At 54.5% G+C, this 26,851-nt stretch overlaps 11 protein-coding genes across 11 annotated transcripts; 7 read left to right on the top strand and 4 right to left on the bottom strand.

The window, feature by feature from the left end:
* Positions 1 to 3,265: 3,265 nt before the first annotated feature.
* Positions 3,266 to 4,645, top strand: F5Z01DRAFT_635658 (nitrogen metabolite repression--responsible protein; the record flags this gene model as incomplete). The annotated part of the gene is made up of 1 exon (XM_046262163.1): positions 3,266 to 4,645. The coding sequence occupies one exon, from the start codon at positions 3,266 to 3,268 to the stop codon at positions 4,643 to 4,645; it is 1,380 nt and encodes a 459-aa protein (XP_046119307.1).
* A 1,303-nt stretch (positions 4,646 to 5,948) lies between these two features.
* On the bottom strand, positions 5,949 to 7,222 carry F5Z01DRAFT_51269 (uncharacterized protein). The gene is made up of 2 exons (XM_046260375.1): positions 6,123 to 7,222; positions 5,949 to 6,071 (listed from the first exon to the last, which is right to left on the bottom strand). The coding sequence occupies exon 1, from the start codon at positions 6,888 to 6,890 to the stop codon at positions 6,258 to 6,260; it is 633 nt and encodes a 210-aa protein (XP_046119306.1). The 5' UTR covers positions 6,891 to 7,222; the 3' UTR covers positions 5,949 to 6,071; positions 6,123 to 6,257.
* A 1-nt stretch (position 7,223) lies between these two features.
* F5Z01DRAFT_51268 (uncharacterized protein) lies at positions 7,224 to 7,953 on the bottom strand. The gene is made up of 3 exons (XM_046260374.1): positions 7,813 to 7,953; positions 7,558 to 7,747; positions 7,224 to 7,511 (listed from the first exon to the last, which is right to left on the bottom strand). Exons 2-3 carry the CDS (start codon positions 7,725 to 7,727, stop codon positions 7,352 to 7,354), a joined length of 330 nt encoding a protein of 109 aa, XP_046119305.1. The 5' UTR covers positions 7,728 to 7,747; positions 7,813 to 7,953; the 3' UTR covers positions 7,224 to 7,351.
* Positions 7,954 to 8,087: 134 nt separating this feature from the next.
* On the top strand, positions 8,088 to 9,485 carry F5Z01DRAFT_749559 (Der1-like protein; the record flags this gene model as incomplete). The annotated part of the gene is made up of 3 exons (XM_046267001.1): positions 8,088 to 8,386; positions 8,438 to 8,708; positions 8,781 to 9,485. The coding sequence occupies exons 1-3, from the start codon at positions 8,340 to 8,342 to the stop codon at positions 9,483 to 9,485; spliced, it is 1,023 nt and encodes a 340-aa protein (XP_046119304.1). The 5' UTR covers positions 8,088 to 8,339.
* Positions 9,486 to 9,590: 105 nt separating this feature from the next.
* F5Z01DRAFT_51219 (uncharacterized protein) lies at positions 9,591 to 11,513 on the bottom strand. Its single transcript, XM_046260365.1, has 3 exons — positions 11,118 to 11,513; positions 10,812 to 11,066; positions 9,591 to 10,755 (listed from the first exon to the last, which is right to left on the bottom strand). The coding sequence occupies exons 1-3, from the start codon at positions 11,401 to 11,403 to the stop codon at positions 9,701 to 9,703; spliced, it is 1,596 nt and encodes a 531-aa protein (XP_046119303.1). The 5' UTR covers positions 11,404 to 11,513; the 3' UTR covers positions 9,591 to 9,700.
* Positions 11,514 to 14,170: 2,657 nt separating this feature from the next.
* F5Z01DRAFT_51030 (hydrolase, carbon-nitrogen family protein) lies at positions 14,171 to 17,452 on the top strand. The gene is made up of 3 exons (XM_046260345.1): positions 14,171 to 14,540; positions 14,657 to 14,996; positions 15,052 to 17,452. The coding sequence occupies exons 1-3, from the start codon at positions 14,405 to 14,407 to the stop codon at positions 17,420 to 17,422; spliced, it is 2,847 nt and encodes a 948-aa protein (XP_046119302.1). The 5' UTR covers positions 14,171 to 14,404; the 3' UTR covers positions 17,423 to 17,452.
* Positions 17,453 to 18,685: 1,233 nt separating this feature from the next.
* On the top strand, positions 18,686 to 20,093 carry F5Z01DRAFT_673325 (uncharacterized protein; the record flags this gene model as incomplete). The annotated part of the gene is made up of 4 exons (XM_046264931.1): positions 18,686 to 18,932; positions 18,984 to 19,065; positions 19,118 to 19,278; positions 19,327 to 20,093. 4 exons carry the CDS (start codon positions 18,686 to 18,688, stop codon positions 20,091 to 20,093), a joined length of 1,257 nt encoding a protein of 418 aa, XP_046119301.1.
* A 370-nt stretch (positions 20,094 to 20,463) lies between these two features.
* On the top strand, positions 20,464 to 21,805 carry F5Z01DRAFT_652946 (thymidylate synthase). The gene is made up of 2 exons (XM_046263318.1): positions 20,464 to 20,646; positions 20,696 to 21,805. Exons 1-2 carry the CDS (start codon positions 20,507 to 20,509, stop codon positions 21,552 to 21,554), a joined length of 999 nt encoding a protein of 332 aa, XP_046119300.1. The 5' UTR covers positions 20,464 to 20,506; the 3' UTR covers positions 21,555 to 21,805.
* A 163-nt stretch (positions 21,806 to 21,968) lies between these two features.
* Positions 21,969 to 23,807, top strand: F5Z01DRAFT_685743 (pseudouridine synthase; the record flags this gene model as incomplete). The annotated part of the gene is made up of 4 exons (XM_046265970.1): positions 21,969 to 22,080; positions 22,138 to 22,294; positions 22,351 to 22,982; positions 23,036 to 23,807. The coding sequence occupies 4 exons, from the start codon at positions 21,969 to 21,971 to the stop codon at positions 23,560 to 23,562; spliced, it is 1,428 nt and encodes a 475-aa protein (XP_046119299.1). The 3' UTR covers positions 23,563 to 23,807.
* A 344-nt stretch (positions 23,808 to 24,151) lies between these two features.
* F5Z01DRAFT_620584 (tyrosine phosphatase-like protein) lies at positions 24,152 to 24,876 on the bottom strand (the record flags this gene model as incomplete). The annotated part of the gene is made up of 2 exons (XM_046261146.1): positions 24,152 to 24,228; positions 24,285 to 24,876. 2 exons carry the CDS (start codon positions 24,874 to 24,876, stop codon positions 24,152 to 24,154), a joined length of 669 nt encoding a protein of 222 aa, XP_046119298.1.
* Positions 24,877 to 25,841: 965 nt separating this feature from the next.
* F5Z01DRAFT_673321 (glycosyl hydrolase) lies at positions 25,842 to 26,843 on the top strand (the record flags this gene model as incomplete). The annotated part of the gene is made up of 1 exon (XM_046264930.1): positions 25,842 to 26,843. The coding sequence occupies one exon, from the start codon at positions 25,842 to 25,844 to the stop codon at positions 26,841 to 26,843; it is 1,002 nt and encodes a 333-aa protein (XP_046119297.1).
* Positions 26,844 to 26,851: the final 8 nt, after the last annotated feature.

Genomic DNA, 26,851 nt, shown 5'->3' with positions numbered 1-26,851 from the left:
TTTGCGAGAAGGACTCGCGCACATCACTTTTGTACGCGGGATTGAGATGCGACTATTCTAGTCAGCAAGTAGATTTTGAACAAGGCACGAGACGCATATCTAGACCTAGCTACTTTCTTGATTAGCAACGAGCCTCACGTATTTGCTAATGAATGATTGTACGCAGTACTTCACAAGGCTTCGACGCACCGCGGAGAGGCCGGCAGAATGCGCATTCAAGTGTTTACAGGGTAATCCGCGCGTCGAGACCGCGGCCAGCCCGGACTTGACGCTTGTCCTGATCGGGACGTCCGCGGAGATGTTCAATTCATCACGGCACACAGACAACCTCCATGCATTGTTGTGCGACAAGACTTGTGCCTGATGCCGTACGATGTCGCACTCGTTGGGTGTGACAATCTGTCAGAGGTAGTCCTTCCTGCAACTATGATTGCATGTCCGCATAACCTATGCCTTTTTGTCCTATTATTGCGTATGTTTAAAATTTGTAGCGATGGAATATCACCAATTGGCAGCAATAACGTCAGCATACGTTCGGTGATAAAATGCTCTCCACGAATCAGAATCAATCATTCACCAACGTTGCCGTGTTAAGAGGCGAAGATGCATGGTTGCATTTCGGAACGTGGGATGGAACCTCGTGCCATGTCAACTAATTTTCGTCGTACGTAGATCGCTGATCAGCAGGCGTGCGGATATCGTTCAGCGAACATTTGAATCTAAATTTGTTTATGGCTTCATTGATGCTCATGAATGCATCATCTCACAAAAGTCATGTGAGCCAGTCAGCGATTCTGTGGAGAACCCGGATGGTCTACGGAGGTAGTATCAACAAATGGACTTCACACCAGTGCAGGCCCGGTGAGCGCCGGCGAAGACTGTTGGAGGGGCCACACAAGAACTGCCGCGAACTCCTCAAGCTCATCAAAATTGCCCCCAGTGCAACGAATGTACAGAGTGGCGGTCGGTCACGAGCTTGACAGAGCTTTCGTTGCAGCGAGAGTCTGGCAAATGATAGACGAGGTTGGTGATGATGGGGTAACTGGCATGAGAAATGAAATCGACATAAAATTTTCTGACTGGAGCCTGGAACCAATGTGTTAGGTAAGGCCTGCGGACGGACGTCGGAACCGGGAGCCCCATGGCCATGCGCGATCCAACGTGACCGTGGAGACCGTTGGGACGTTTGGCTAGGCCAGGTATAGACATTTTTCCAGGTGAAAATTTCCGATCAGTGATGCAGTGATCGCCTGCACTCACGGGCATACACATAGTACAACTAATTACAATTTGGAGCTATCGAGTAATAGAAATGGTTAGAGGCCAATGAGCTGGTGGTGCATTCCGATACCGCAACGCGCACTTCAGCATATCATGATGGCTTCATACTGAGATCTGCCCACTCGTATGATAGAAGTAAAGAACATGACGCGCTGGCGTGCTTGGATGCAAGTAAGTCGTGACGGTTCGTGAGAGCCATCAGAGTTCTCCAGCTTTCTGGCATGCATCGGCTGTCTGCAAGGATGTGCTTAGCGTCGAGCAGAGGAGACTGATGACCCCGGATTAGATGCCGTTATCAGACCTCTGTAGGTCGATACTCTGCTCTGGGTTACATAGAATACTGGCAGACCAGAGGCACAAAAGCCCCAGAGTACTGACTGGTTGAGAGCCAGCTGTCCACATGAATGCAGGCCGTGTGGTGATGCCAATCCGTCGGTGAGATGAGAAGCCTAAGCTGGAGGGAGATCTGGAGGTGAAGCGCGGCACTGCCAAGGTGGAGGCCGGAGTCGGAGGGGCACCGAGGGGTGTAGGGAACGATGGAGGGCAGAGAGGGCGTGGTATCAGTGGATAACTTGCCGGATGCATACATTTGATTGGAAGGCGCATTTGCAATTGGCAGCTGCAGTGCAAGGACCAGGGGCGTGAGCTTACTTCTTTCAGAGACTTCCCGCCCCCCTGCGCGGGCAGGTAGCGCACTCCGCCGGGGAAAGAACCATCTCGTAGATGGGCCTTTAACCAGTCTCCATGTCTTTGCTCTCCGCCATGATAAGCCCTGTTGGTCTTCCATCGTCATCATCGTCGCTTCTTCTCCATTGCTTCCACTGTCAGGCACATAACTTTTCGCCATATCAAGTTGCGTCGCAATCCGATCAAACCTCGCGCAGCCATCCGACAAGATTTACATACCTTACCTATCGCCAGCCTGCTTATCGCCAGCCACTCAACGGCCAGCCAATCTCTCGCTTGCAACAACGTCGTCCGCATCCGATCAAGGTAGATCAGGGACTTTTAGAATCACCGTCAGCCGGCAAGGTAGCAAAGCAGTCCGACAGATAACGATCTGCCTCACTCGTCGTCGGTCAAGAACCCAGGACCAGCTATTGCGACAACACTCAACTTCCTTCCCTTCGACTCTCATCTCAACCACACCGCTACGCCCCAAGCACTGCAAATCATACCCGGTACGTACGCAAGTCTCGTTATCATGTCTGATAACCCCCGGATTTTCATGCCCCTCCCTTTCCCCTCCATCCTGCAGCAAGTCTTATGGTCGTTTTCCCCCATCTCGTCAGTCGTGCCAAGTGCTTGCTTCTCAAGGTCGCTGGACTGCGGTCCAGCCTGTGAGCCTCGTGGGCGCTGGCACTGGCAGTTCCTGGTTGCGCTATGGCAAGCCGTTCAGGAACGTGCCCACTGGGCCGGCCACCAACAAACGGTGCAATAACCCATGCCTCAGACTGGAATCCACCTAGGCGTGGCCTGCTGCACCGCAAAAAACCCATCGTGACCATTACAAAGGGACCCCCCTCTCTATCAGTCTTTGAAGATGGTGATTATGCTGTACTCCCGCACTAGATCCCTCGACAACGTCTGCATTGGGCTGCGCACATTGCCAGTTCCATCCTCCTAGTCGCCCTGCTTCGCTTCGCTGGCCACTTCGCCGCCGTCACCGGTCCACCACCATACATTCGTTTTACGTACTGACTTGCCCGCTCTCGGGCTGATCCAGGCCACCTGCCTTTCGCTTCTCCACTCACGCCCAGCGCTGTCTGTAGCAACTCTTGCAGACGTCGCGCCGACCCCGATTTGAAAAGACATCGTTTCGGCGCACCCTTCTTTTCGACCGCCGCACAACATTCGTCCCTGCGTCGGGTCTGCGTGGCATCCTGTCACCAACCAATAGACCAGCAACGCCTCTCGCCGCTCGCACTTGGACACCACATATATGTCGGTTCGCGTCCTCCGCGAACCAGCCCAGGCTGCAATCATGCCCGCCCAGATCAACAGCTCGGTCGCGGGGAGTATTCCGATACACATCGCCAACGACACCAACAATTATCGCAAACAACACAAGCACTCCCGGTCCTCCTACTCGGAATCATCGCCCCTCGCTTCTTCGCGTAACAACTCAGTCACATTCCGGCCTCCCAAGCGACTCATGTCGTCTCCAAACAAGACCATAGCCGTGATCAACGCTGCTGGCCGGCAGGCGGCTTCTTTGATCCGCAATGCCACAGCCGTCGGCTACCACGTGCGCGCGCAACTCCGGAATCTCGAGGGAGTGATCGCAACGGAGGTGTCGACAAACCCCAACGTAACCGTCTTTGTTGGAGAGTTGTACACGCGACACAAGCCGACGGAAGAGAACAAGGATGTGACCAAGAATGGCCCTCTTTCCGGAGTCGGCATCAACCACGACCTCATCTCGAACCTCTTCCGCGGCGCCCAGCTCGCTTTCATAAACACCACCTTTTATGGCGATGAGCTCTCAATAGGCAAGGCAATGGCCGATGCTGCGAAGAAGGCCGGCATCCAGCACTACATTTACTCCTCCATGCCCGATCATGCTGCGTACGATCCAAGCTGGCCATCGCTGCCTTTGTGGGCCGACAAGCACAAGGTGGAAGAGTACGTGCGAGAACTGAAGTTGCCCGCCACGTTTGTGTACACGGGCATTTACAACAACAATTTCACATCTCTCCTCTACCCCCTCTTCTGCATGGAATTGCAAGAAGACGGCTCCTTTGTGTGGCAAGCGCCCTTCCACGAAGACGCCAAACTGCCCTGGCTGGATGCCGAACACGACGTGGGGCCGGCCATTCTCCAGATCATCAAAGATGGTGTTTCCAAATGGGGTGGTGAACGTATCGCCCTGGCATATGAGCACCTGACACCGAAAGAAGCTTGCGAGGTCTTCGAACGTGGCGTCGGCCGCCCTGTGCGATACGTCCGAGGTCCTATCGAGATAAAGGTCCGCATTCCAGCTGGATATCGCGAGCAGCTCGAGGCCCTCGAGAAGCTCTTCGACCCCAACGAGCCTGACGCGAAGAAGCAGCCTCCCTATTTCGGCGATGCTCGCTTGGAGAGCAGTGTCCCCGCGACGGCTCTTGAGCTCTGGGAAGGCCCTCGTTGTCTCGAAGAGTACGCTCGGGAGATGTTCCCACTCGAGGAGGAGGCGAACGGGTTGACGTGGATGTTTGATGACGAGGACGAGCTGACGGAGGACGATGAAGCTCTGCGCACAACCACAACGTCGGTCGAGCAACTACGCATCCATGACGACGTCGAAGAGGAGGACGAAGAAGACGAAGATGAGGGCCTCGTCATGCGTGGGCGAAAGAGAGACGAGGAGCAGTGGTTGGCGTAGGGCCCAATCACACCACTACACTGGCCTCAGGCTGTTCGAGAGGATGTGGTCCACTCGCATATGTCACGAACGCATGACGACCTTGATTGTTCTTCAACACTGTGCGTTAGAAGCGAGTACATTGTGTTTCGGCGTTTTGGGTGGGGTTTCAGGCATACGAAAAAGTTTTCGGATAGGGAAGCGTGGCCTCGTTTTGTTGGAAACCTGGGCGGCGCACGCACGCCGCCACATGGGCTTCCCAAGCCGTTTGGCTCCCTAGTTTTGTTTTCTCCGGGGTTTCTTCTGCAGCATATCAGCCGGGGTCAGTCGGGTTACAAATGTATATAAGACCAGTAACTGCATGGAAGGCTGTGAGAGCGGCAGTAGCCGGCGGCCTGATATGCGATCATATGAATGAAGACGATGAAGTCGGAAGGATCTGGGCACTGCTTTTGGTGACGTCTTGTCGGCCATTTATGTGATTCTTGGTAAGACAAGTCCGGGGTCGAGGAGAACCTGACGCGGGGGCTGGAGTTGGGGGAGACGTGGGGGTGGTACTGATAACAGTATTGACTTGCTCATGCGATTATCAGATCGCCTCTGAGAATCCCCATGGGGTGAAGCGCTCCTGCAGAATCAATTCTGAATCATGTAGCTGAAATCGCTTCTTGTTGTATTTACTTCATTCGCTGTGTAAGGAGTCCCATCCAAATGACTACGAACCGCTCAGATCCATGAAATCCATGCCTCCTTCAGGAGAAACCGCCGCCTGGTCTTCAAGGATTGTGTTGTGAGCTGGATCAGCTTTCTCAACGCTTGATCCAGGAACTTCAACTTCTCTGTTGTTGTCTGCTGGAGCGCCAGCACCGTCTGCATAGACAACAGCAGGGTCGAACTGGGCCAAGAGCCTCACTCGGAAGGCCTCTTCTTGATCCTCCAGCTGGCTGCTTGAGTAGCCAACGTCACTCTTAGGAGGACTGTGCATTTTCTCGTCATCCTCATCCATGTCTTCTTGTGAAAGACTCCACGTCGAGTCCGAGTTTGATGACTGATCCTCCTCATCCATCTCCGTATCGTTATCCGTCCTCTCTTTCTTAGCCTTGTTGTGCGTGGTCTTTCGTTTCTTCCTCGCCGATCGAGGGTTCTCCTCACTGCGCGCGTGCTTTTGGTTTCCACGCTCGTGTATGACTTCCAAATCCCGCAATCCTGTTTGCAGTTGGGAAAGTAAAACGGAGGTAGAACCGCGGCGAACAATTGGACTGTGAGAATCGCCTCCGTCGGCAAATCTGTACCGTTCTCGGCGCTCGCGGGGGGATCTTGTAGGCGAGCCAGTGGGAAGATGAATGCGAGAGGATGGGCCGGAAACTTTTGACGGAGGTGCGTTTGGTACGCAAGGTCGGCTTCGAGACCCGCGTAGGGGAGTTTCCAGGTTCTCCGGCCTGTAGGTCTGCCTTTGGTCAGCAAGCGATGAAACCCATCCCGGTTGAGGCAAGCTCACCGGCTTTATGACCAATTCTGTGTGGTCGGAGAGAAACTCCAGGATAGCCTCAAGCTTGTGGGCTATGGTGTCTATTTCATCCGAGTTGACCTCGACGATTCTTTGACCTCCCTCGCCGTCGTCCGCACCTCTGTCCTACAGACGCATCATATCGTACAGTATGCCCATACACGTCCGGATCGGATCCTTCCAGTCGTGGAGTGGAGGGAACACCACCCATTCTGGTGGAGGCTTGAGTACCGTTGTATCTGTATTCAAGTACAACTTTGCTTGGCCATATAGGGACTCTTCATCATGATGCTTGGCCCAATTGAGAATAATGTGCTTCCGGGCAGACGGTAGAAGTGCCATGATGGGCGCACGTAACGTGAGGAAAACTGTTGGAGGGTGGAAGATCGCATCAGGATGATGATGCGTGCCCATGTGCTTGAGCGCATACTCCCATCGTGCGTTGGCATCCTCGCGAGTGAGCACTTCTCGTCGAACAATTGGTTGCAGGTGGATGGGAAAGTCGTTTGGATCGGTCCAGAAATTGGCTAACTGTATGTGCGCCTTAGACGCGTCGAACTCGAGAGGTAGTCTTCTCGTTTGTGTCCTAGCATCGGAATATCGAGCAGAAGAGGCGCGAGACGACGGGCTAAGTGCCGCTTGTGTGGCGATGTTCCGAGTTGTCGGGCTGCATGGTGAATACATGTAGGGATGTTCTCGTTGAGCCATAGGGTGAGGGGACTCCCCAGGGGGAGACTGTCCGTGAGGCCTTGGGGACATGATACGACTGTTGACATAGGTAGGAATGATTGTGCCCGGTGCTGGTGATGTTCAGAACCTCATTCGCTGCTGGAGAAGTACTAGTAGTCCTAGTAGACAAGTGGCCCTTGTGCACGTAAAGATGGTCCCGGTCACGACGTAGTCGATAAACAGTGTCTGCGAGCAAGTGCCAGGTGCCCTCCCTTACTTCTGTACCTGACATGGCAAGCACGGAGGTAAGCTCGAGCGGGAGCAGTTGCAACTGCTTACTTGCAGAGTGAGCGTGCCTTACCTTACAGGTAATTTACCGTGTTGAGCCCAATATATGCCAGCGATTGATGTTCTCGAGGCAGTTTCACCTGCAGCGCGACGATGTGTGGATTGGTTATAGCGTCTCGTGAGGACGAGAATTGGGTTCAGTGTATGAATAAGTAACCTACATGAGTGATACAGAATCGAGGTGTCACCTCGCGTGGCAGTACTCACTTGCCATTTCCCCTTGTAAGCTCTTCCTCGTACTGTTGCCATCTAGCCCTGTCTCGCAGGACCCTTCTCTGCATCCTCATCTTGGCCTCGTACTCTCTGAGCTTTGAGTCGGCATCGATCATGCTGCCCAGCACCATGCCCGACATTTGTATGTACCTTGAGGTGGTCAGAACTATCCACGAATGCATTGAGCCACTCTTACACCTTGAACTGAATAGTTGTCGCTCTGTACACCGGCGACCAAGCATAGCCAATGGCCCCAAGGATGGCAGTCGCCACGCCCCATTTGGCAGCGCCGCTTACCGCGCCCTTTGCGGCTTCCCATGCAGCTTGATCGGCCTCATCGGACTTCATGAAGTCATGGGAGCGCATTGTCCCAGAAAGGCAGTATGCTGAATCGCTTAGCATCCGAATTGGATGGTTTTCGAGGCGCACGTGTTGCACGGCGAGCACTTACTTCTTGGAAGAGTCCTCGCTTCGGATTACATTGGAACTTTGACGTTGGCCACCTCAATGCCACCTCAATCTTTGTCCTGTTCCTCGTTGTTCCAGGGGTTCTCGAGGTTGTGCCTGAATCCTAGCGTCCCGAGCTCCGGATTGTCCATGACGCATTTTGGCGACTATCTCCAAAACCCCGATAACGTGGACCGTGCAGCTCCAGCGCCCCACGCTCGGTTAACTGCATGGCACACTAAAACCTGTGCCGGAGCTGCAGCTTTTTTCCTCTGCACTCCAACAAGCTCGCAGAGGACACGACATCAGCTTCTCTGCAATGCATGAGCACGCGCACATTGCTGCAGCCTAGTGGTCATTCAATGCTTGCATTGCTTATCTCTCTTTGAAGACTTGTCAGCGTTCCCGCGACTTTCTCATTTTTGCAACGCGCGTTTTGCTTTTCTTGCTCTCCGCGCTGCTCCTGGAAAATTTGAGCCCTCACGCCGCCTGCAAGTTTCTCCACAGCCACCACATACTCTCCGAGTCACAATGGACGGGGCCATGGAAGCCTATTGGCAGGCGCCAGTCATCGCTCGGTAAGCTTGGACATCCCTTTCGTGCAGCCTCGCCAGACCTAACATTTACAGATCGACTGTCACCGCCATGCTCCTAATGTCGGCCGCTGTAAACTTAGGCATGCTCTCCGGGACCCATATCATCTTCCACCAGTACTTCCTCTGGAAGTTTCCACCGCAAATATGGCGCTTGTTCACGGCGTTCCTCCTCACAGGTCCTCAATTAGGGCTTCTGTTCGACGCGTACTTTTCGTACCAGTACTTGAGCCAGCTGGAGCGTGGTAGGTACTCCAAGAAGGAGGACCTTCTCTGGTACCTGACCTTTATCTGCGGAACCATCCTCGTAAGTCGCCGTGATGCCTACAATCTCCACCATGTGCTTTCGCAAAACCCCTCAACATATCTGCCCGGATAGTGCTTTGCCTCTTCAGCTATCACGGTTCCTGGAATTGAGGGAGATTACCCCTGCATGTCGGATCGACCCACACATTCGCAAAATAGGGCGGTCCGGGGTGTAGGAATGGTGGGATGTCTCTTGAATTACTCTTGTGGTTTCTCTGTCCACCTGAGTGCACTTGAGCTCCCTACATCTCCATGCCATTATCAAAACTTTGTCAGTGCAGCGGAAGTGGGCAGCGCTGACGTAGTCTTCCAGGGTGTCAACTACATCACTGGCCTCGGCTACATGACCTTTCTGCACGCCTTGATGATCTCGATGACCTACACCGTGGTTCAGGATCAAAGGGGCATGAAAACCAGCTTCTACTTCATCACGATCCCTGCGCAGTTGACCCCGTATGCTATGATCGCTATCAACATGCTCTTCCCAGGCGGTCCTGCGCAGATTCCTCTGCAACTGGAGGGACTCTTCGCTGCACACCTGTGGGAGTTCCTGACCAAGATTTGGCCTGCCTTTGGAGGCAAAGGTGGTACTCTGCTACCCACGCCCCCGTTCTTCACCACCATTGTGAACACAATCAGCGGTCTTGCTGGTCGAGCCGCCCCGGGTGCTGCTGGACCGAGGGGCGCGGCTGGTGGTGTGGCTCGTGGTGCCTCCGCTGGATCTGGGCCGTTGCCAGACTCTTGGAGAACTCGGGGTCCTGGCCAACGCTTAGGTTGAACGCTACCTGGTTAGGCCGGCATAGAAGACTGCAATGAATGAATGGACGATCACATGCTGCACCTGACCGTTGTGAGATGGAAGTCAAAATGACCAGCTTTATTAACACAATGTCCGTTGACTCCTTGCTTTATCCTAAGAGTACCTGAGCGGCCCAACCCAACCGAAGCCGAAACGCCTATCAATCAGAGACTTGCGACAAGCCTTTCGAAAGATCAAAAGCCATAGAGCATGCTTTTGCCGCTCCTCATTGGCACCTCCTCGTACTTGTTGTTGTCCTCTCTCGCGTGTGGCTTCCCCTCCGTGGCAAGGACGGTGCCGCCCTGCAATGGTCTATCGTGGAACCGCGATGTCTCGGTCCTCATCACTGGCTCCGAAATAGTCATCTCGTCACTGGTACCTTCGACCTGCGGCGGAGAGTATTGCTTCGGTCGGGCAATCCTTCTCACAGAGGGGAGACCCAACGAGGGTGTCTTGCGGTGAGATCGGGGAGGAGGACCTGGAGGCGGAGGAGGGATGCCGGAGCCTCGATCGACCGAGGCGGCACGGCGCGAAGCAGCGGGTGGTTGCTGGATCGTGGGGACCGCCTCGGTGCTGGCGAGCGCCTCGTTTGAGTTGAGGGCCGCGTGGATGTTCACGGAGCCGGTGGTTTTTGATCGAGCGTGGCCACGGGGCGGCGACGCGGTCCGCGTGCTGGACCCTATGCTGTCGTCTGAGCGGAGTCGTGAGACGGCTCGAGGGATGTATGCCGCATGTGAAGGCAGGGCGCTTCCAGGTCCGCGACTTCGTGATCGCGGATCAAAGGCATAGTGGGGTCTGGAGGCGGTGATGTCCTCCTCCTGCTTGTCATAGTACTCGCCGCTTGTCATAGAGGGACCCTTGGCATCATAGCCGCTCTGTGGAGTGTTCGACCGCAGGGAAGAGGTCATCTGGCCGCCACGAGGCAGGATGGGGTCGGGCGTGGTCCCGTAGTCGCTATCACGACGGTCCAAGTCGACGTCCTTCTCGTTGCGGCCCATGCGCTTCTGCCTTCGCCAGTGGATGATGAAGAGAGACAGTCCGCCAAAGAGGATGAGGCCGACTCCGACGGCGATGCCGACAATGGCACCGGTGGTCAGGTCGTTACTGCCGGCGCCTTTCGGCTTGGTGCGAATGTCGACTTGAGGCTCGGTGATGTTGACGGGGGAGCTGCTGAAGACTGTGCCGCTCAGAGAGACCATGTTCCCAGCGTCAGGTTTCTGTTCACAGCCAGCCTCGAGGGCAACCATGACTGCATGATGGGTTAATGCCAATGTTCTCGACAGGGCCGCAGGGCCCGAAGCTTACAATTGGAGAGATAGCTGAACTCTTGGATGCGCAGGCACTCGACGCACTTCCACACTTTCGATTTCTCGAAGGATGCGTCGTCGGCATCGCAGTAGTCCCATGTGTTTTCGGCTTGAGCTTTGAGGTCGTCATCTGTGAGAGATGCTTCGAGTGGTTCGCAGGCATATTTGAGAACGCATGGCGAGCTGATCTGCCTGTTCTTGTCGGACTCTGGCTTGTCGAAAAGACATGTACTGAGCGCGTATCGAAGGTTGTCTGTGGTTGTCAGTTGTGTACTTTGAGGCGGCCGCGCATCATTTCGCTTACATATGAACCAATGACTGTCGGATTCCTCGTCCTCGACCTTGTCGCTTTTTGAAAGGCACTCTAGGCAGTTTTGGAACTTGATTCCCTTGTCATCCGTCGCGAAGTCCAAGTCGTCGCAGGTGATCTCAGTGCCATTCGTGAACGAGGCTTTGGCGCTGAACGCATCGTCTTCCCCGTCGTTCAAGCAATATGTGGCGCATGATGAACCAGGTGTGAACTCAAGCGCTAGAACAGCCGGTGCGGACAAAAGAAGCGAGATCGACCGCAGTAATGACGAGGGAAGCATGGTGACTTTGTGTGTCTGTGCGCGCGCGAGAGCAATGAATTGGTCGGGAGGAGCCGTCACCTTTCGGTGGTCTGCATGACAATTCTAGTGAGAGTCTCCTTGGCTCTTCTAGTTGTCAGTTAATGTTCACGAAGTGAGTCGGGAAAGCAAATATTGAAAGCCAAGAGAGCTAATCTACATTCATGCCGACGCGCAAAGGGTCGCACAGTTTATAAGGAGACTACTTTCGAAAGTGTCCTTGCCTGGCGTGTGGTACCCAAAATGGCCAGTCCCGCCAAGATGGCCTGACGTGTGGTTCATGGCGGCTACAGGGCGATCTGCTACGGACTGAGCCCAGTTGTGGTCGGCTCGACCACGCAATTCTGTAGAGTCTGTAAATAGCATCATCCGGGTGTGGCAGAACGGCTTGCAGGCGACAATATGCGTCTGGATCCATGCGTAGGAACGTGGTGGTGCGACGCTGGGGTGAAATTGTCCACGATGCATATCTGGCCAATCGAGTCAATGGGATGCGAGGTAAACGCATATGCAGAAAATATAAACGCCGGAAGTCCCAAATTGGGAAACGCATGTTCGAATCAATGTTAGCTGCATTATCCAGATAAGGTGGTTTCACACGCGAAAAGAGATCTCACCTCTAACATGATTGTTATGGCACTATCAGCCAATCAATCGACACAAACCACCACCCTGACCCCGCGACGGAAGATTCCTCGACTCGGGTGAGTCCATGTGGGCCATCAATGATCAACCACGGAGCTAGGACTTAATTAAAGTAGAGTTAGCAGGGGTGGTCGATTCGAAACTAAACAATGTGCTTTGAGTGGTCAACGTAGGCGCCGGCCAGGTATGCGGCCAGCAGTTTTGAATCTTTTGATCGTCTGGAGCATCTGGCTGTATAACATTGTGGGTGCATCCGTATGACTGATGATGAGGATGGTACGGAGTACGTCTAGCCATGCGATGAGCACCTTAGTGACGACAGGAATCATGAAGCCCTGAGCATTCATCGTGCCATGTTGTAGTTCGATATGAATCCTGCAATCATGGACTTATCACACGTTGGATCCAAACTTTGCTGCCCTCGTCCAAGTAGGGACGGCGGGATCGTCAATAGGTGCTGTTGAGTGTTTGTTGCTGTCTTCACCCGAGGTTGGTTGTGTTACCTATACATAGTAGTTACCCTGGGCGCCAACGCGTGTATTTCACGATGCCGCGGCAAATTCGTGTTGGCCTTCGCTTCGAGCAGGGAATGACCAACAGATAGTGTTGGCAAAACAGACGGGGCCCTCAACCCCGATTTTGCCATTGAATAATTAATTAGTTCATACCGCCGATCTCCAGGTCGTACCATCTGCTTAGTTTCATGTGAATCACTAAACTACATCATAAATAGAATTGGGGCCGATGCTCGAGCAGATATGTGAATCATAACTCGGTGGTTGATTCTTTGTGCAATTGCGGCGTAAGCCCGTAAGCCATTTAGAGCTGACTGACAGATTTTATAGTCTGTATACTCAGCCGACTCCTGGAGATGGTCAGGATCGGAGCTGCCTCTTCAAGGCGTCTCCAAGCGATAGCTAATCAAGTCGTTGGGATCAAAATTCACTCCTCGAAGAGTAGAGTGGTCAGGTCGGACGTGTTGTGAACCATACTGGTTGAGTCTAGCGATCAGCGAAGCCTTGACGACTGAAGAAGGGACAGGGAACAAAGGCTCCGACTTGACTCTGGCAAGTCGGCTCATCACCCATCTGGGTCTTCCGGACTGACATTGATGGGTGTGCCAGCATTATCCCGCCTGGGGAAGAGCACGGTGCACATGGGGGAGCCCGCCTTGTTGCCCAGATTTGTTGGCAGCCGCTTGCCGCTGCAAGACAAGGATTCAGAGTGTGACAAGGTCCAAGCCGCGCGCATGTAGTGCGTATAGTATCACCCAGGGTCCTCGATTGAGGCTGGGGTCGATTCCTCCCAGTTACACAACGATTTGACATGACGTGTGTAGGCAGAGTTTCTTCAAAGAACTATAAGACTATCGGAAGGTGAGGAAACTTGAAGAGGCTTCGATTCATGAATTGCTTGTGTCACGCGAAGGTCGACATTCGCGAGCCAAGTGTGCTGAGTGGACGAGCCTTTATGCAGTTGGTTCTACAAAACATTGTCGCTGTCAGCCAAGGAGGGGAAAGGTGCGTGTAGCCCAATGAGCAGAGGGAAAGCGTGACCAGAGACTAGAGGGCCAGGCGGATCCTTGCCTTGAGGAAAGTGGGCGGTTAGTGAAAGGCTCTAGTTGGCCGGTCCAGCGGCTCCAGCCCCTCATCTGCAGTCGCTCGCCAATCACGTACAGAGCACAGCGTACCAAAGCCATCCTGTAATCCCTGAATGCCCTGACCGGTTACCGAGGGGTAGGTATCGCAGTCGATGCTTCTCTCCCCTCTCAATCGAATCACGTCCATCAGTAACGATAGCCCTGTTGTGCCCGGCCATCGCCATCACTCGCACACTGTTTGCTGGACGGATTGGCTGTCTTGCGATCCAAGAGACTGGACTTGGGCCGCACTCACACTGTCTGGCTCCCGTCGGCGCCCCAGCCAGCCATGTCAGTCGCCTGTCTCCCAGTGATTTGCTCTGGCCATACCTACTGAGACCAGGCTGACCAGCAAGTCGGGTCCCTAATTATAGGACTTTCACTTGTCTCCTAGGGTACTTATCCAAAAGGAAGCCCAGCCCCATAGTTCACCTGTAAGGGTGGCCGAACTTCCCACGTCTCGTCGTGTCTTGCGCCTGACCTTCGTCCCGCTCTCTTCCTCGCATTGCAGCGGATCGATCCCAAGCTGGTGCAACCGTGCTACTCGAGGATACAAGCTACGTACAACTACCAGAGCTAGCGAGCCAGTGACGACTTGACCCTGCCTGCTCGACAATCATCGCTTGTTGCTTGCCACGCTAGGGTGAACGCCACGGTGTCTGGGATTCATGAATGCGGCAGTCGTGAGATCAGGGCAACATGCGGATTGGGTGTCTTCAGTTCGCACCGCAGGTCGGGGATCTGAACAATAACCTCAACAGGGCCGATGCGGTCCTCAACCGGGCGGATCCAGAGGATCTCGACCTCCTCGTGCTGCCTGAGCTGGCTTTCTCAGGTAAGTCGTGACACTCGTGCTACCGCACTGGTCCACGCAGCGTGTGTGATTGACGTCGTGTCCCCTATCTCTTGAAACAAAAGATCTCTCGTCACCAACACTGACTCGTCACGAAGGGTACAATTTCAAGAATCTCCGCGATATCTCGCCTTTTCTCGAACCTAGCGGCTCCGGTATCAGTTCGTTGTGGGCGAGAACGATTGCGCTGAAGTACGACTGCACGGTTATCGCTGGGTACCCTGAGAAGGTCGATCCATCTTCGAAATGGCCAACGGGCCCCGAGTATTACAACAGCGCGATCATTGTAAATGGGGATGGCGAGACCATAGGAAATTACAGAAAAACGCACCTGTACCGGACAGATGAGACCTGGGCGTTGGAAAATCCCGAAGGCTTCTACAAAGGCTTCATTCCCGGGCTCGGCCATACAGCCATAGGGATTTGTATGGATCTCAAGTAAGGTCACCCCTTTTTTTTGCCTCACCCCACGCGGATCGCTGACCTGTCCTAGTCCTTGCCAATTCAAAGCCCCGTGGCATGCCTTTGAATTCGCTTTCCATGTCCTGGAGCACCAGTCGAATCTTGTGGTCTTGTCCATGGCCTGGATGACCGCCCAAGACGGCAGGTCTTTCAGCCGGATGCCTCAAGAACCAGACGTAGAGACCCTGATGTATTGGGTAACTCGTCTTGAACCCTTGATACGCGCCGAGGAGGATGAAGAGATCATCGTCGTTTTCGCCAACCGGTCTGGAATCGAAGATGACGCTATCTACGCTGGTACAAGTGCTGTCCTTGGTATCAAAGACGGCGAAGTGGTCGTCTACGGGATATTGGGTCGCGGAGACAAGGATCTGCTGGTGGTCGACACAGATGAGGCACCGTACGCACGACTGGTGTACCGGCCTTTCGGTGCCGACCTCGAGTCCGCGACTGAACAAAGCCACGCGAATGGCGTGAAATCCCGGAATGATGGTGTTGCTTCAAACGGCTCACACACAACAATCAACCCCAAGGGCCCTGGCAACGTCATCTCAGACTACGGGACAGGGACGTCCGAAACTGGATCTTTGTCTGCCCCATCAACGCAGTCCAATCTTTCAGAGTCAAGTGGATCCTCGACCAAGGCTCAGACATCCCGAAGCAGTAAATCGAGGGCGAAACCTCGAAAGAAGCTGTCACTGCAGACGGATGAGGCGACGCTCAATGCAAACAATGTCGACGCCCCGATGATACAAACACCGACAGGGCCAAGCCCAACACCGATCGCCGTGAGGCCACGTTTGACCATACCACCCGCTGATTCTATTACGCACAAGTATCTCACAGAGAACTACCAGGATCCCAACGCCGGGAATGCGAAGTCGTCTCAAGCTTTATGTGTAACTACTCAAGCGTTGCCGGTGCACAAACTGACTCCCCATCCCATGGTGAACAACGCAGGAGGAGATGGAGCCATCAAGATCTTTGGGGGCGAGGTCAGCATCGTGCGTGAAGGAAGCGAATCCGGCGCTTCATCAGCCCGCGAACCTGTATCTCATTTCTCTCCGCTCTCCGCATCATCTTCCAACCTTTACTGGATGCCGCCAGGCAGGCTACTCGACACACCACTGCCAAATCGGGGCTGGACGCCTGCAGCTGCCTCTGATGCGACTGTCTTCTCAGACGCGTCCCCTATTGTCTCCCGCAGCAATGCAACGTCGGCTCTTTCCAACCGTTACCCAAAGTCTAGCCCGCATACTGCACTTCCGCACGCAAATGGGCAGACTTTCGCTGAAGGGTTTGCCAACGCTAGCAGACAGCTACAAAAGGCCCGTGAATCCAGCAAGAGTGCTCAGGGGCTGGAGAGTGTCCCACGTCCAGCTTCGCCAAAGTCCAGGAACGCGAGTAGGTCTCGCGGACCCGAGAGGCCTGGTTCGGAATTGGACTCGAACACAAACCTCAACGCCATCGCACTAAAGCTGGATGAAATTGCCCAGCGGGTCGATTCTGCGCAGTCTCAGAGGAGAGAGCAAAGGTCACAGTCTGTCCACGGGGATAATGGTCACATTGTTGTTTCCGATGCGCAAAATCTGAGAGATGCAAACGCGTCGCGCCAATCGATTCCCATCACGGCATGCGCGACTCTGTGGGACCGGACGAGGGAGCTCAAATATGAATCATCACAGCATGATCATAAGAGCCTCGCTGCCAATGAAGCATCGGGCTCCGGCCATGGCACGCAGACACCAGAATCAATAGCCAGAGGGCGGCATGAACGACGACCGATCTCACGGGCCGGACTGCATAGCGCCAATGGTACACCAAACCGAAGGGTCAGCCGGGGCAGACAACCCGAGAACCCAACAGGGGGAACACCATCGAAGCAAGGACGTTCCTCGGCCACGAGCTCTGGGAACCGGAGACGAAAGTCATCATCCACCAACCCCGTGGATCTCTCCCAGTTCCGCCTAATCGAGGAGTACAGGTCACCCAACTGCCCTGTCCATGGAGCCCATGCGGCGGCTCAGGGTGCGGACAGGGTCAACTCTACAGGGTCGGCGACGGTAACCCAACCCCCTTTTGGATCGCCCCCAATCAGACGTGTGCACACTACGGATCCCTCAATGTTGTCTCTCAATGACACAGCGCGAGCTCCCCTCGAACCCTTGGCTCAAATTGACGGCAGCGACGGTGCGGTCGTCGTCGCAACTGAGGTACGGAGCACAGCAGCATCGTCTGCGACAAGTAGCGGATCCCCTTATTCACTCTTCGAGCCCTCGACGCCCCAGGCTATGACATGGATCTTTGAGGACCTCAACAGCGCGCCTCTCGATGACGTACACAAGCAGGTCGCGCAAGTTGCCGAGGTCGCTCTTTCACGACCTCGAAGTGCGCTTTGGTGAACATATGATGGGTGATTTGAAGCTAGCCAGGGTCATTGTGACAGGCGGTGCATACCGCATCACGAGCTATGACAGCGAGGAGTTTTGGGCACGTTTGGGCTTTGCGTTTGTTTGTTTTCTAGATATCCTTCTTTATGGGTTGAGTATGCGATGAATTTCATTTTCCACACGCTCGACTCTCGACAATCCAGGCATTGGTGCGTTCGCGCCTGAGCATCGCGTATCTTCCGACAATGTATCTGGCGCACACAATATGGGTAGCAGGCTTGAAGAAGATGGGGTTGGACTACAGCATCTGCCTCATGGCACTGGACCGGTACGGAGTACATGACTGGGATACACAGTCATCTTGGACACTAGGGCATGATCAACTCTCCAAGTGCTCTTTTAACATGAACACCCGATCACCTCGACTCGCTCCAGGCATGCCCATTGCCCGCTCACTTTCTACGCATCTTACGTGAGGCTGTTGTTAGGTCTCGCCCTGGCCGGTTAAGTTCTTCGTACATGGACTAACAGACCAGGGCAGTAGGGCTGCCGTTGCGGATGCCAATCGTTCCCAATGTCTTCCGTTGCTGGTGCGGGTATATTACACAGTCTTGCTCCGGACGCCCAATCAGGGAGAGAGGCAGGGATCGCGGTGTGAAGACGACAGGGTCATTTGCATGACGGCGGCCCGAGGCGGTCGATAAGTGGTCGGCTTCACGGCCGGCCCCCGCATCGACAGCCTCCATCCTCCTCCAGCCGCCGTGATTCTCGTTCAACCATTCAATGGCAATCATCACACGGGCGACTGGTGAGGTCGCATTGGCAGCCACCCGTTAAGCGGCCTGAAGAGGCGAGAAGCAGGCGATGCTGCTGCAGGAGATTCGATAGCCCGTGTGCCCGCTAGTTCTCTCCTCCACGCCCCGATGGCTATCACCAACACTGCTTCCTCGTCGATTGATTGCAGGCCCGCTTGCCGTTCAATCGTTCCGAGCCCGCTGTCTGACCCCAGGAACAGTCCTCGAGTGCCGATCTGCAGGCGAGGAGTACTTACGCTGGGCTGCGCCTGCTACATCGTATCTGCGAGGTTCTCCAACATCCTGCTAAAGCATTCTGTGCCCTGGCTTTCACCATCACGACAACGGGATTGAAGAAGGCTTCAAGTGCTCTGATGCTCTTGTGGCCCAGCTTACTTCCCTGGTCTTCAAGCCTACTTTGCACCGATTGTTAATTCCTTCCCCTTTGCCAACGGAGAGACCACACAATTGAGTGGTCAATATGGCCTTGAAATTGTTGACGAGTTTCGCGACAGTCGCTGGTGTCGCAAACGCTGTGCTTTCCAACCCAGGCTCGCCCTGCGACACAAGTTGCGGCAACGTCCTCGACAGGACCACTTCCGACGACGTCGTGTGTAAACAAGACCAAGTTGAAGCAACACAGGGCGAGCTCTTCAGCACTTGCGTCGACTGTCAATTGCAGAGCGACTACTCGTCCCACGATGGCACAGACACCGATTACGCCCTATGTAGGTTTCCATCACTTCCCAACGACGCGACACATGGCTGACTCTGTGGAGACAACTTGCGCTACGCTTCATCGTATTGCGTGTTTGGGTTCCCCAATAATGATCATTTAGAGAGCACTATTTGCACACAGACGTACGTCAGGCTGATACACTGCTCGTCGACACTGATACTGACTACAGATAAGCCAAGCTTGCGGACGGTTCCAAGACGCCATTCAGTTTGGGAATCTGACCAGAGACTTTGAATCGTACGAGTACTGTGCCGTCTGGCCGGTGAACGATATCGAGCACTTCCAATACTGTGTGGACTGTCTCCATGGGCTGCGACAATTCTCAGTCGCTAATTGTGAGCGCTTTCTTCTTCATTGCGGGCAATACATACTGACCGGCCCAGTCGTCACCGCCCTTCAAGCCGGATGCGAGCAGCAACCGCAGCCAGGCGTCAATCTAGGCATCGATGGAGAAATATTTTCCTCCGTGACTGTCAACATCACCGACCCAGAGCCTCGCGCGACCGTCAACCCTGAATGGTTCGACCAAGGGCCCCTGAACATAGGCGCGATAGCTGGCATCGTCGCTGGCGGTGTCGTGGTCCTCCTGACCGTTGCAGGATGCTGCATTATCTGGCGTGGCAAGAAACGACGTCGCGCGTTCCTGCGGGACTACGACGTCAAGAAAAAGAGCTGGCCATCGCCAATACAAACGCACATGAAGGAGGTCAGCGATACGCCCTTGAGTCAGCGACCACTGCGATCGTGGGATGAGAGCCCAGCGAGTGCGCAGAGTGAACAGCCCTTCCCGCGGTACTTCTCGCCGTACTCGTCACAATACAACAGTCCTGTCACTGGGAACGATGCTGTACAGGCTTATGGCAACGCGTGGCCTGCCTCCCAACAGCACATGCAACAAGAGGCTCAACAGCAGAGCATGACCAGGAACATTGGACTAGCACTCGGTGGTAATGAGAGCTCGCCAGCCGTCGACAAGACAAGTGACAGGGGCGAGGCATACGAGATGCAATACGTGGATAGTAATAGGCAGGCGGGTGATGAGAGAATTTCCACGACGGGGTCCGAGCAGGAATCGTACTTCACACAACAGAGGGGCAGAACTTACAGTGGCTCATACAGGGAGTTCTCGTACAGGGGTCAGAGGATATGAAGCATGGGAGAGCATGCAGCGATATTATGAGCATGGAGTCTAGGATCAATACCAGGAACTGAATTTTGTTGCGCTATCATGCCTTTCGTTTCTTCATCGTTTGAACAGGCAATCAACTTCACAGCCGAAGCATGCGGCGGCTAAAAATATCAGAAGCTGGCACATTTCACTTGCTCTTCCGAACCATAGACTGAATGAAGTTTTAGATCGTTGACAATGAAGTTCTCGTTGTCTGTCAGATGTTGGTGTGTGTCAAGTTAAAAGGGAGCATCAAATTGTGTAGGGTAGGTTGGACCGCGCAGCACAGCCTGAGACGCGTCTTGTGGGGGGCACTTAACGCGGTTCCGATCGCGTCTTGCCTCACAGAGCACGTCTTCAACCGCACACACACACATACACGCACAACACACAAGATGACAGTACAAAGGAGACGCGCGCGTGGCCGCGCGCATTCTACAGATGACGAGGCGCCACCGAAACAGGAGCATGAAGAATACCAATACCTCGACTTGATCACCGACATCTTGGAGGAGGGGGAGTTCCGCCCTGATCGGTCAGTAACAACCCCACCAAACATCAACGCTCGCCTAACACGCAAGCAGTACAGGGACGGGCACGTACTCAATCTTTGCTCCCCAGCCGATGAAGTTCAGCCTGAACAAAGATGGCACACCCATCCTCCCTCTCCTCACGACGAAGCGCGTCTTCACCAAAGCCATCATCGCCGAACTCCTCTGGTTCATCGCGGGCACCACATCCTCGATACCGCTCAGCGAAAACGGCGTGAAGATCTGGGATGGCAATGGCTCACGCGAGTTCCTCGACAAGGTCGGCCTGTCTCATCGCGAGGTCGGTGACCTGGGACCCGTCTATGGCTTCCAGTGGCGACACTTTGGCGCCGAGTACGTCGATGCCAAGGCGGACTACACTGGCCAAGGCGTCGACCAGCTGGCCGAGGTCATCCACAAGCTCAAGAACACGCCCTATGACAGGCGCATCATCATGTCGGCGTGGAACCCCGCGGACCTCAAGAAGATGGCTCTGCCGCCGTGCCACATGTTCGCCCAGTTCTACGTCTCTTACCCACGGCTCAAGGGCGGAGTTGATGTCGAGAAGAAGACCAAGGGACAGGGGCATTTGCACTGTCAACTATACCAGAGATCGTGCGACATGGGTCTCGGTGTGCCGTTCAACATTGCCAGTTACGCCCTGTTGACGCACATGATTGCGCATGTTTGTGATCTTGTCCCGGGTAGCTTGACGCACGTCATGGGCGACGCGCACGTGTATGCGGATCATGTAGAGGCACTCAAGACGCAACTCGAGCGCGAGCCTCGTGATTTTCCCACATTGAAGATTGGTCGGGAGAAGGGTGGCGACATTGATGGCTGGAAGGCTGAAGATTTCGTGATTGAGGGATATGAGCCGCACAAGTCTATTTCGATGAAGATGTCAGTATAAAGGGATACACATAGAGACGTTGCATTTGCCCAATAGAAGCGCGGGCTCAATTCATTTTCATCAGAGCCAACTTTACGGATAGATATGACAGCATGGGCTCTGCACTTCTTCCACTGGTCGAGGCTGAGATCATTTGTGGCTTGACTCTTGTGGCTGGTGAACACCACCGTCTCATTGGTCGCGCCACACTTTTGAACTCGGCCGCCCCACACGCACTGCTCCGGCCGTCAGAAAAAAATTTGGGAGGCTTCGTCTCGTTCGTTCCTTCCGAGAAAATCAACCATCACCGACCGACACCGAACCGCACTTTTTCACGACGCAATTGCTCACTATATCCCAGAGCGTGTCGCACCTGCCGGTCGGTAAATTATCAGAGAGTCTTTCCGAAAAAAAAAGGAAGGAACCCGAACGACGATGACTATGGAGGTTGTCAGGAAGGAGGAGGAGCATGTTATCAAGCCTCAGGCTGTGGCACCTGCCATTGACACAAGCCAGTGGCCGCTACTCCTCAAGAACTACGAGAAGCGTTCGTGCCATCATCTCATCAGGGCGCAAATTGGGGTACGCTGACACCTTTTTGCAGTCTTGGTCCGCACCGGCCACTTCACTCCCATCCCCAATGGCTGCTCCCCATTGAAGCGTGACATCAAGTCCTACATCAGCTCTGGTGTCATCAACCTCGACAAGCCTTCGAACCCCTCCTCGCACGAAGTTGTCGCTTGGCTGAAGCGCATGCTCCGGTACGTCAGAGTCAATCGCGCTTTTAAGGAGAGAGAAAGGCTAACATTGTCAACAGTGTCGAGAAGACTGGCCACAGCGGTACCCTCGATCCCAAGGTCACAGGCTGCCTGATTGTCTGCATTGACCGCGCCACCCGTCTCGTCAAGTCCCAGCAGGGCGCCGGAAAGGAGTATGTCTGCGTCATCCGCCTCCACGACAAGGTCCCCGGTGGCCAGGCGCAGTTCGCCAAGGCTCTTGAGTCGCTCACCGGTGCTCTGTTCCAGCGCCCGCCTCTGATCTCCGCTGTCAAGCGTCAGCTCCGTATCCGTACCATCCACGAGAGCAAGCTCATTGAGTTTGACAACGACCGCCACCTGGGTGTCTTCTGGGTCAGCTGCGAGGCTGGTACCTACATCCGTACTCTCTGCGTGCACTTGGGTCTTCTGCTCGGTGTCGGCGCCCACATGCAGGAGCTGCGCCGTGTCAGGAGTGGAGCCATGGACGAGACCAAGCAGCTGGTTACGCTGCACGATGTTTTGGATGCTCAGTGGACCATGGACAACACGCGCGATGAGTCGTACCTGCGCAAGGTCATCTCGCCCCTGGAGACTCTCCTGACCTCGTACAAGCGCCTGGTCGTCAAGGACAGCGCCGTCAACGCCGTCTGCTACGGTGCCAAGCTCATGCTTCCCGGTCTTCTGCGCTACGGTATGTATTCTCGAGATGGATGATGCAAGTGTACATGTGCTAATGTAACACAGAGGCCGAGATTGAGCACCACGAGGAGGTTGTTCTCATGACCACCAAGGGTGAGGCCATCGCCCTGGGTATCGCTCAGATGTCGACCGTCGAGATGACCACATGCGACCACGGTGTTGTCGCCAAGGTCAAGCGCTGCATCATGGAGCGCGACCTGTACCCCCGCCGCTGGGGACTTGGCCCCGTCGCTACCGAGAAGAAGAAGCTCAAGGCCGACGGCAAGCTCGACAAGTTCGGCCGCCCCAACGAGTCGACCCCTGCCCAGTGGACCTCAGGATACAAGGACTACGCTGCGCCTGCCGATGGCGTCGCTGCTGCTGCTGCTGCCGCGGCCGCCCCTGTTGTCGAGGAGACCACTGTCACCAAGATGGAGGTTGTGCCTGCTGAGGATGCCGACGAGGGCAAGAAGAGGAAGAAGCACGACGGCGAGACAGCCGAGGAGAAGGCCGAGCGGAAACGCAGGAAGGCGGAGAAGAAGGCCGCCAAGGCTGCCAAGAAGTCCAAGGACGACGATGAGGATAGCGATTAAGGGGCTGATGGCTTGAATATCTTGTGACTTATTGTCTCGCTGGAGCAGACGGTCACGATCACGCGTCTTGTTGGCTGCAAATGGTCGTTTGGGGTACTTCTTAGGGGTCTGTTCTTCTTGATTGTTTGTGCTACGCTGTATCACTACAAAAGTGTGGCTTTTTCTGGCACTCGGCGTTTTTGGCTCAGACATTATCGGCAAGGGTTTATGAGTAGTTGAGGATCACAATCAAAGCATGTGCAACATAAAAGACGTTCTCTACTGTGCTTTTATCGTTCGGCTCTCTGATTCCGAGAGGCCTCGCATGCCGACAGAACCGCACCCGCTGCAATAGCTTTTGATGTTGAGTCGCACCAGACCTTATGTGGCTCGACTGCTGTTCCACGCTGGTGTTCTAATGTTGGTATAGTAGTCCCTCTAATGCCTTGTAATTATCTATATGGATCGTCACCTTGGACAGCATGCCATCTTTGGTAAACCTAGCGCAATGCTACTTTTTTGTGCTCGGGCGCCGCCTGAGCTTTCCACACTCTGGCAGTCTTAGCGGTACCGGGATTGATCTCAAATATACGCCAGCACCAAGCTGCGATCATAGCGCCTTCTTGTTGTTAGGTTTGCCCAGCTTGGCTCTCTGAGCCAGCATATGACCATAGAGGACGTAGAAGGCTACCGGAAGTGTCAGTGTTAGGTTCTACATCAATTCTCGGTCGTCTTCTGCTTACCGGGGAAGTACATCGCCAGTCCAAACCACAGCAGATACTGATACAGTTCATTTCGAGCTTTTGAAGGCGAGATGACCTCGTAGACAAGGCGTGCTTCGGCCAAGATACCGATAGGATAGAGCACAATGAACAGATTGTACCGTAACCACAAAAGAGACGAGGGAACCCGCCCGGTGCCTGTCTGGAGAGCAAAGTAGAGGTATCGGACTGCGTCGGCGGCATTCCAGGCCATCAGCATAAGGCTGTAGGCCGTCTCTCTGGCCGCGACATCTGGATAATTCCTGGTGATAGCCCAGATGATGGTGTTGCGCCCTGCGACTTGCAGGGCTGTCGTGGCAGGCGCAGCACGAACGAGGCCCGTGATGGCGTGGACGACCTCGATGGCCGTCAGGGTCTCAGTCCACCGCGCGATGAGATTGAGATCGGCCCAGACAGCCGCGTTGCCTTGGGCTCTCCACAAGAGTGAGACGCGTACCAAGATCCAGAGCCGTAGCAGAGCTGAGGCGGTGTTGTAGAAGCAGAGATATGCATTCGTCAGTCCGTTGGACTTGCTCGTCGGCTTGGATGATGCACTCGGACGAGAGCGAGCCATGACTGCTGCTTGTTGGAGTGGATGAGAAGATTTCGGTTCACTAGGATGGGATTGTCGCTTCAGATCCAATGACACCAGCAGCAGGGGAGGAAGAGTGTGATCGTCAAAGACGGGGAGAAAACCCTTACGGAGCATCTGTAGCTAAATTTCAGAGTAATGCCGAGGCTTGATTGATCAGATAACAGATTCTTGAAGGCCCATGTTTCCTATCTAGGCCATCAGGCCGACGGGGCAAGAATCTGATCTTTATTGCCCCCGGCTTCTCGAAGCCAGACGCATACCCTGTACCACCAGCCCCAAGTGAGTTATGGAAAGTCTCATGATAGAACATTGAGGCGACGTAAGACGCCTAGACAACTGGATGTAGTGCCAAACTTGATCACTGGGTCTTGGCTCGTCGCGTGGCGCTTGTGACTGGCGCCACGCTGAACACTTCAAGTCCACTCGACTCGACATTCTCCCACCTGACCTCCTCTTCTTCACTCCTCATCATGTGCCACGAGCTATCTTCAACGAAGCATCATTGTCCTAACCACTAGGATCTTACACGAGACCATTGAGTATCTTGAAATCAGGCACACTTGTTTCATGGCATGGAATATTGCACGTGGATCCCTCTGATTCTCTAGAGTTCACTGTTTCACACTACACGACCTTGATGAGGCGGCCGGCAGACTAGAGTACATATAGTCCCGCCCCCTTGGGACCAGCGCAGCTTGCCATCAGGTACTACCTCACCCAACAAGCTCACTGACCAGTCGGAGAACTAAGCTAGTCAAACTAAGTCATATTTGATGATACTGTCCATCGTTGACTTTCTCGCGTCATACGCACCAGCAGCAAACATGGAGCAGAAACATATATCAGGCGTTGAGACGCCCCTTTTGGCGCACAGGAGAGCACACCTGCTCGAGAGAAAACTCAAGCAGCAGCGATTTTCTCGCCGTTATCGAATCTATTTCACCATGGCTGGTGCTACTATCTTTATTATCCTGGCGGCGCTCATTCTGTACGGCGTGGCCATGCCACTTTCCTTTGACACACACAGGAATCATGGACTGCGACTCCGGATCCTACACGACGGGTTCGCCATGGAACCCAGTGTACCGGTTGATTTCCCAGATCCGTCCTTGATCAGGCACGAAAACGGCACTTGGTTTGCCTTTGCCACCAACTCGGGCGGTCGAAATATTCAAGTGGCCAGATCACGCACCAGAAATATCCTCGGAAAATGGGAGCGTCTGGACATTGACGCAATGCCCGAAAAGACGTGGACAAGTGGACGCAACACCTGGGCACCAGACGTCAAGCGCCTCTACGATGGCTCGTACGTTATGTACTTTGCTGGCGAGATGCCCGACTCGCACCAGCACTGCGTCGGCGTGGCACGCTCAGACAAGCTCGAGGGTCCTTATGAAGCCGACCCGGAGCCGTGGGTATGCCCAAGGGAGGAAGGCGGCGCCATTGACGCCGCTGGCTTCCGCGATCCTACCACGGGCAGGCAGTACGTCGTCTACAAGATAGACGGTAACTCCAAGGGTGACTTCTCGCAATGCGGCACCGGCACCGGCGATCCGAACCTCAAGACGCCGCTTTTACTGCAAGAAGTGTCCCCCTACGATGGAAGCACCAAGATTGGCGCAGCGACCATTCTGCTAGATCGCATTCCGGCGCTGGACGGCGCGCTCATCGAAGCGCCCGAGCTGACGATCCGTCCTGATGGGACGTACGTGCTCTTCTACAGCAGTCACTGCTTCACGGACCCCAAGTACGACATTAAGTACGCCTATAGTAGGAACGTGAAAGGGCCATATCGTCGTGCCAGCAAGTCCCTGCTCCAGACGCCGCACTTTGGGTTGAAAGCCCCTGGAGGCGCGTCGACCGGCGGCGAGATGGATTGGTTGGCTTTTCATGCGAATTGCAAGGACAATGGGCGCTGTATGTATATAACTGGGTATGGCGAGTAATAGCATTG

Source organism: Emericellopsis atlantica (assembly GCF_019669845.1).
Source record: "Emericellopsis atlantica unplaced genomic scaffold F5Z01scaffold_10, whole genome shotgun sequence".
NCBI lineage: Eukaryota > Fungi > Ascomycota > Sordariomycetes > Hypocreales > Bionectriaceae > Emericellopsis > Emericellopsis atlantica.
The sequence above is the reverse complement of the archived record's forward strand: the minus strand, read 5'-3'. Positions and strand labels throughout refer to the sequence as shown.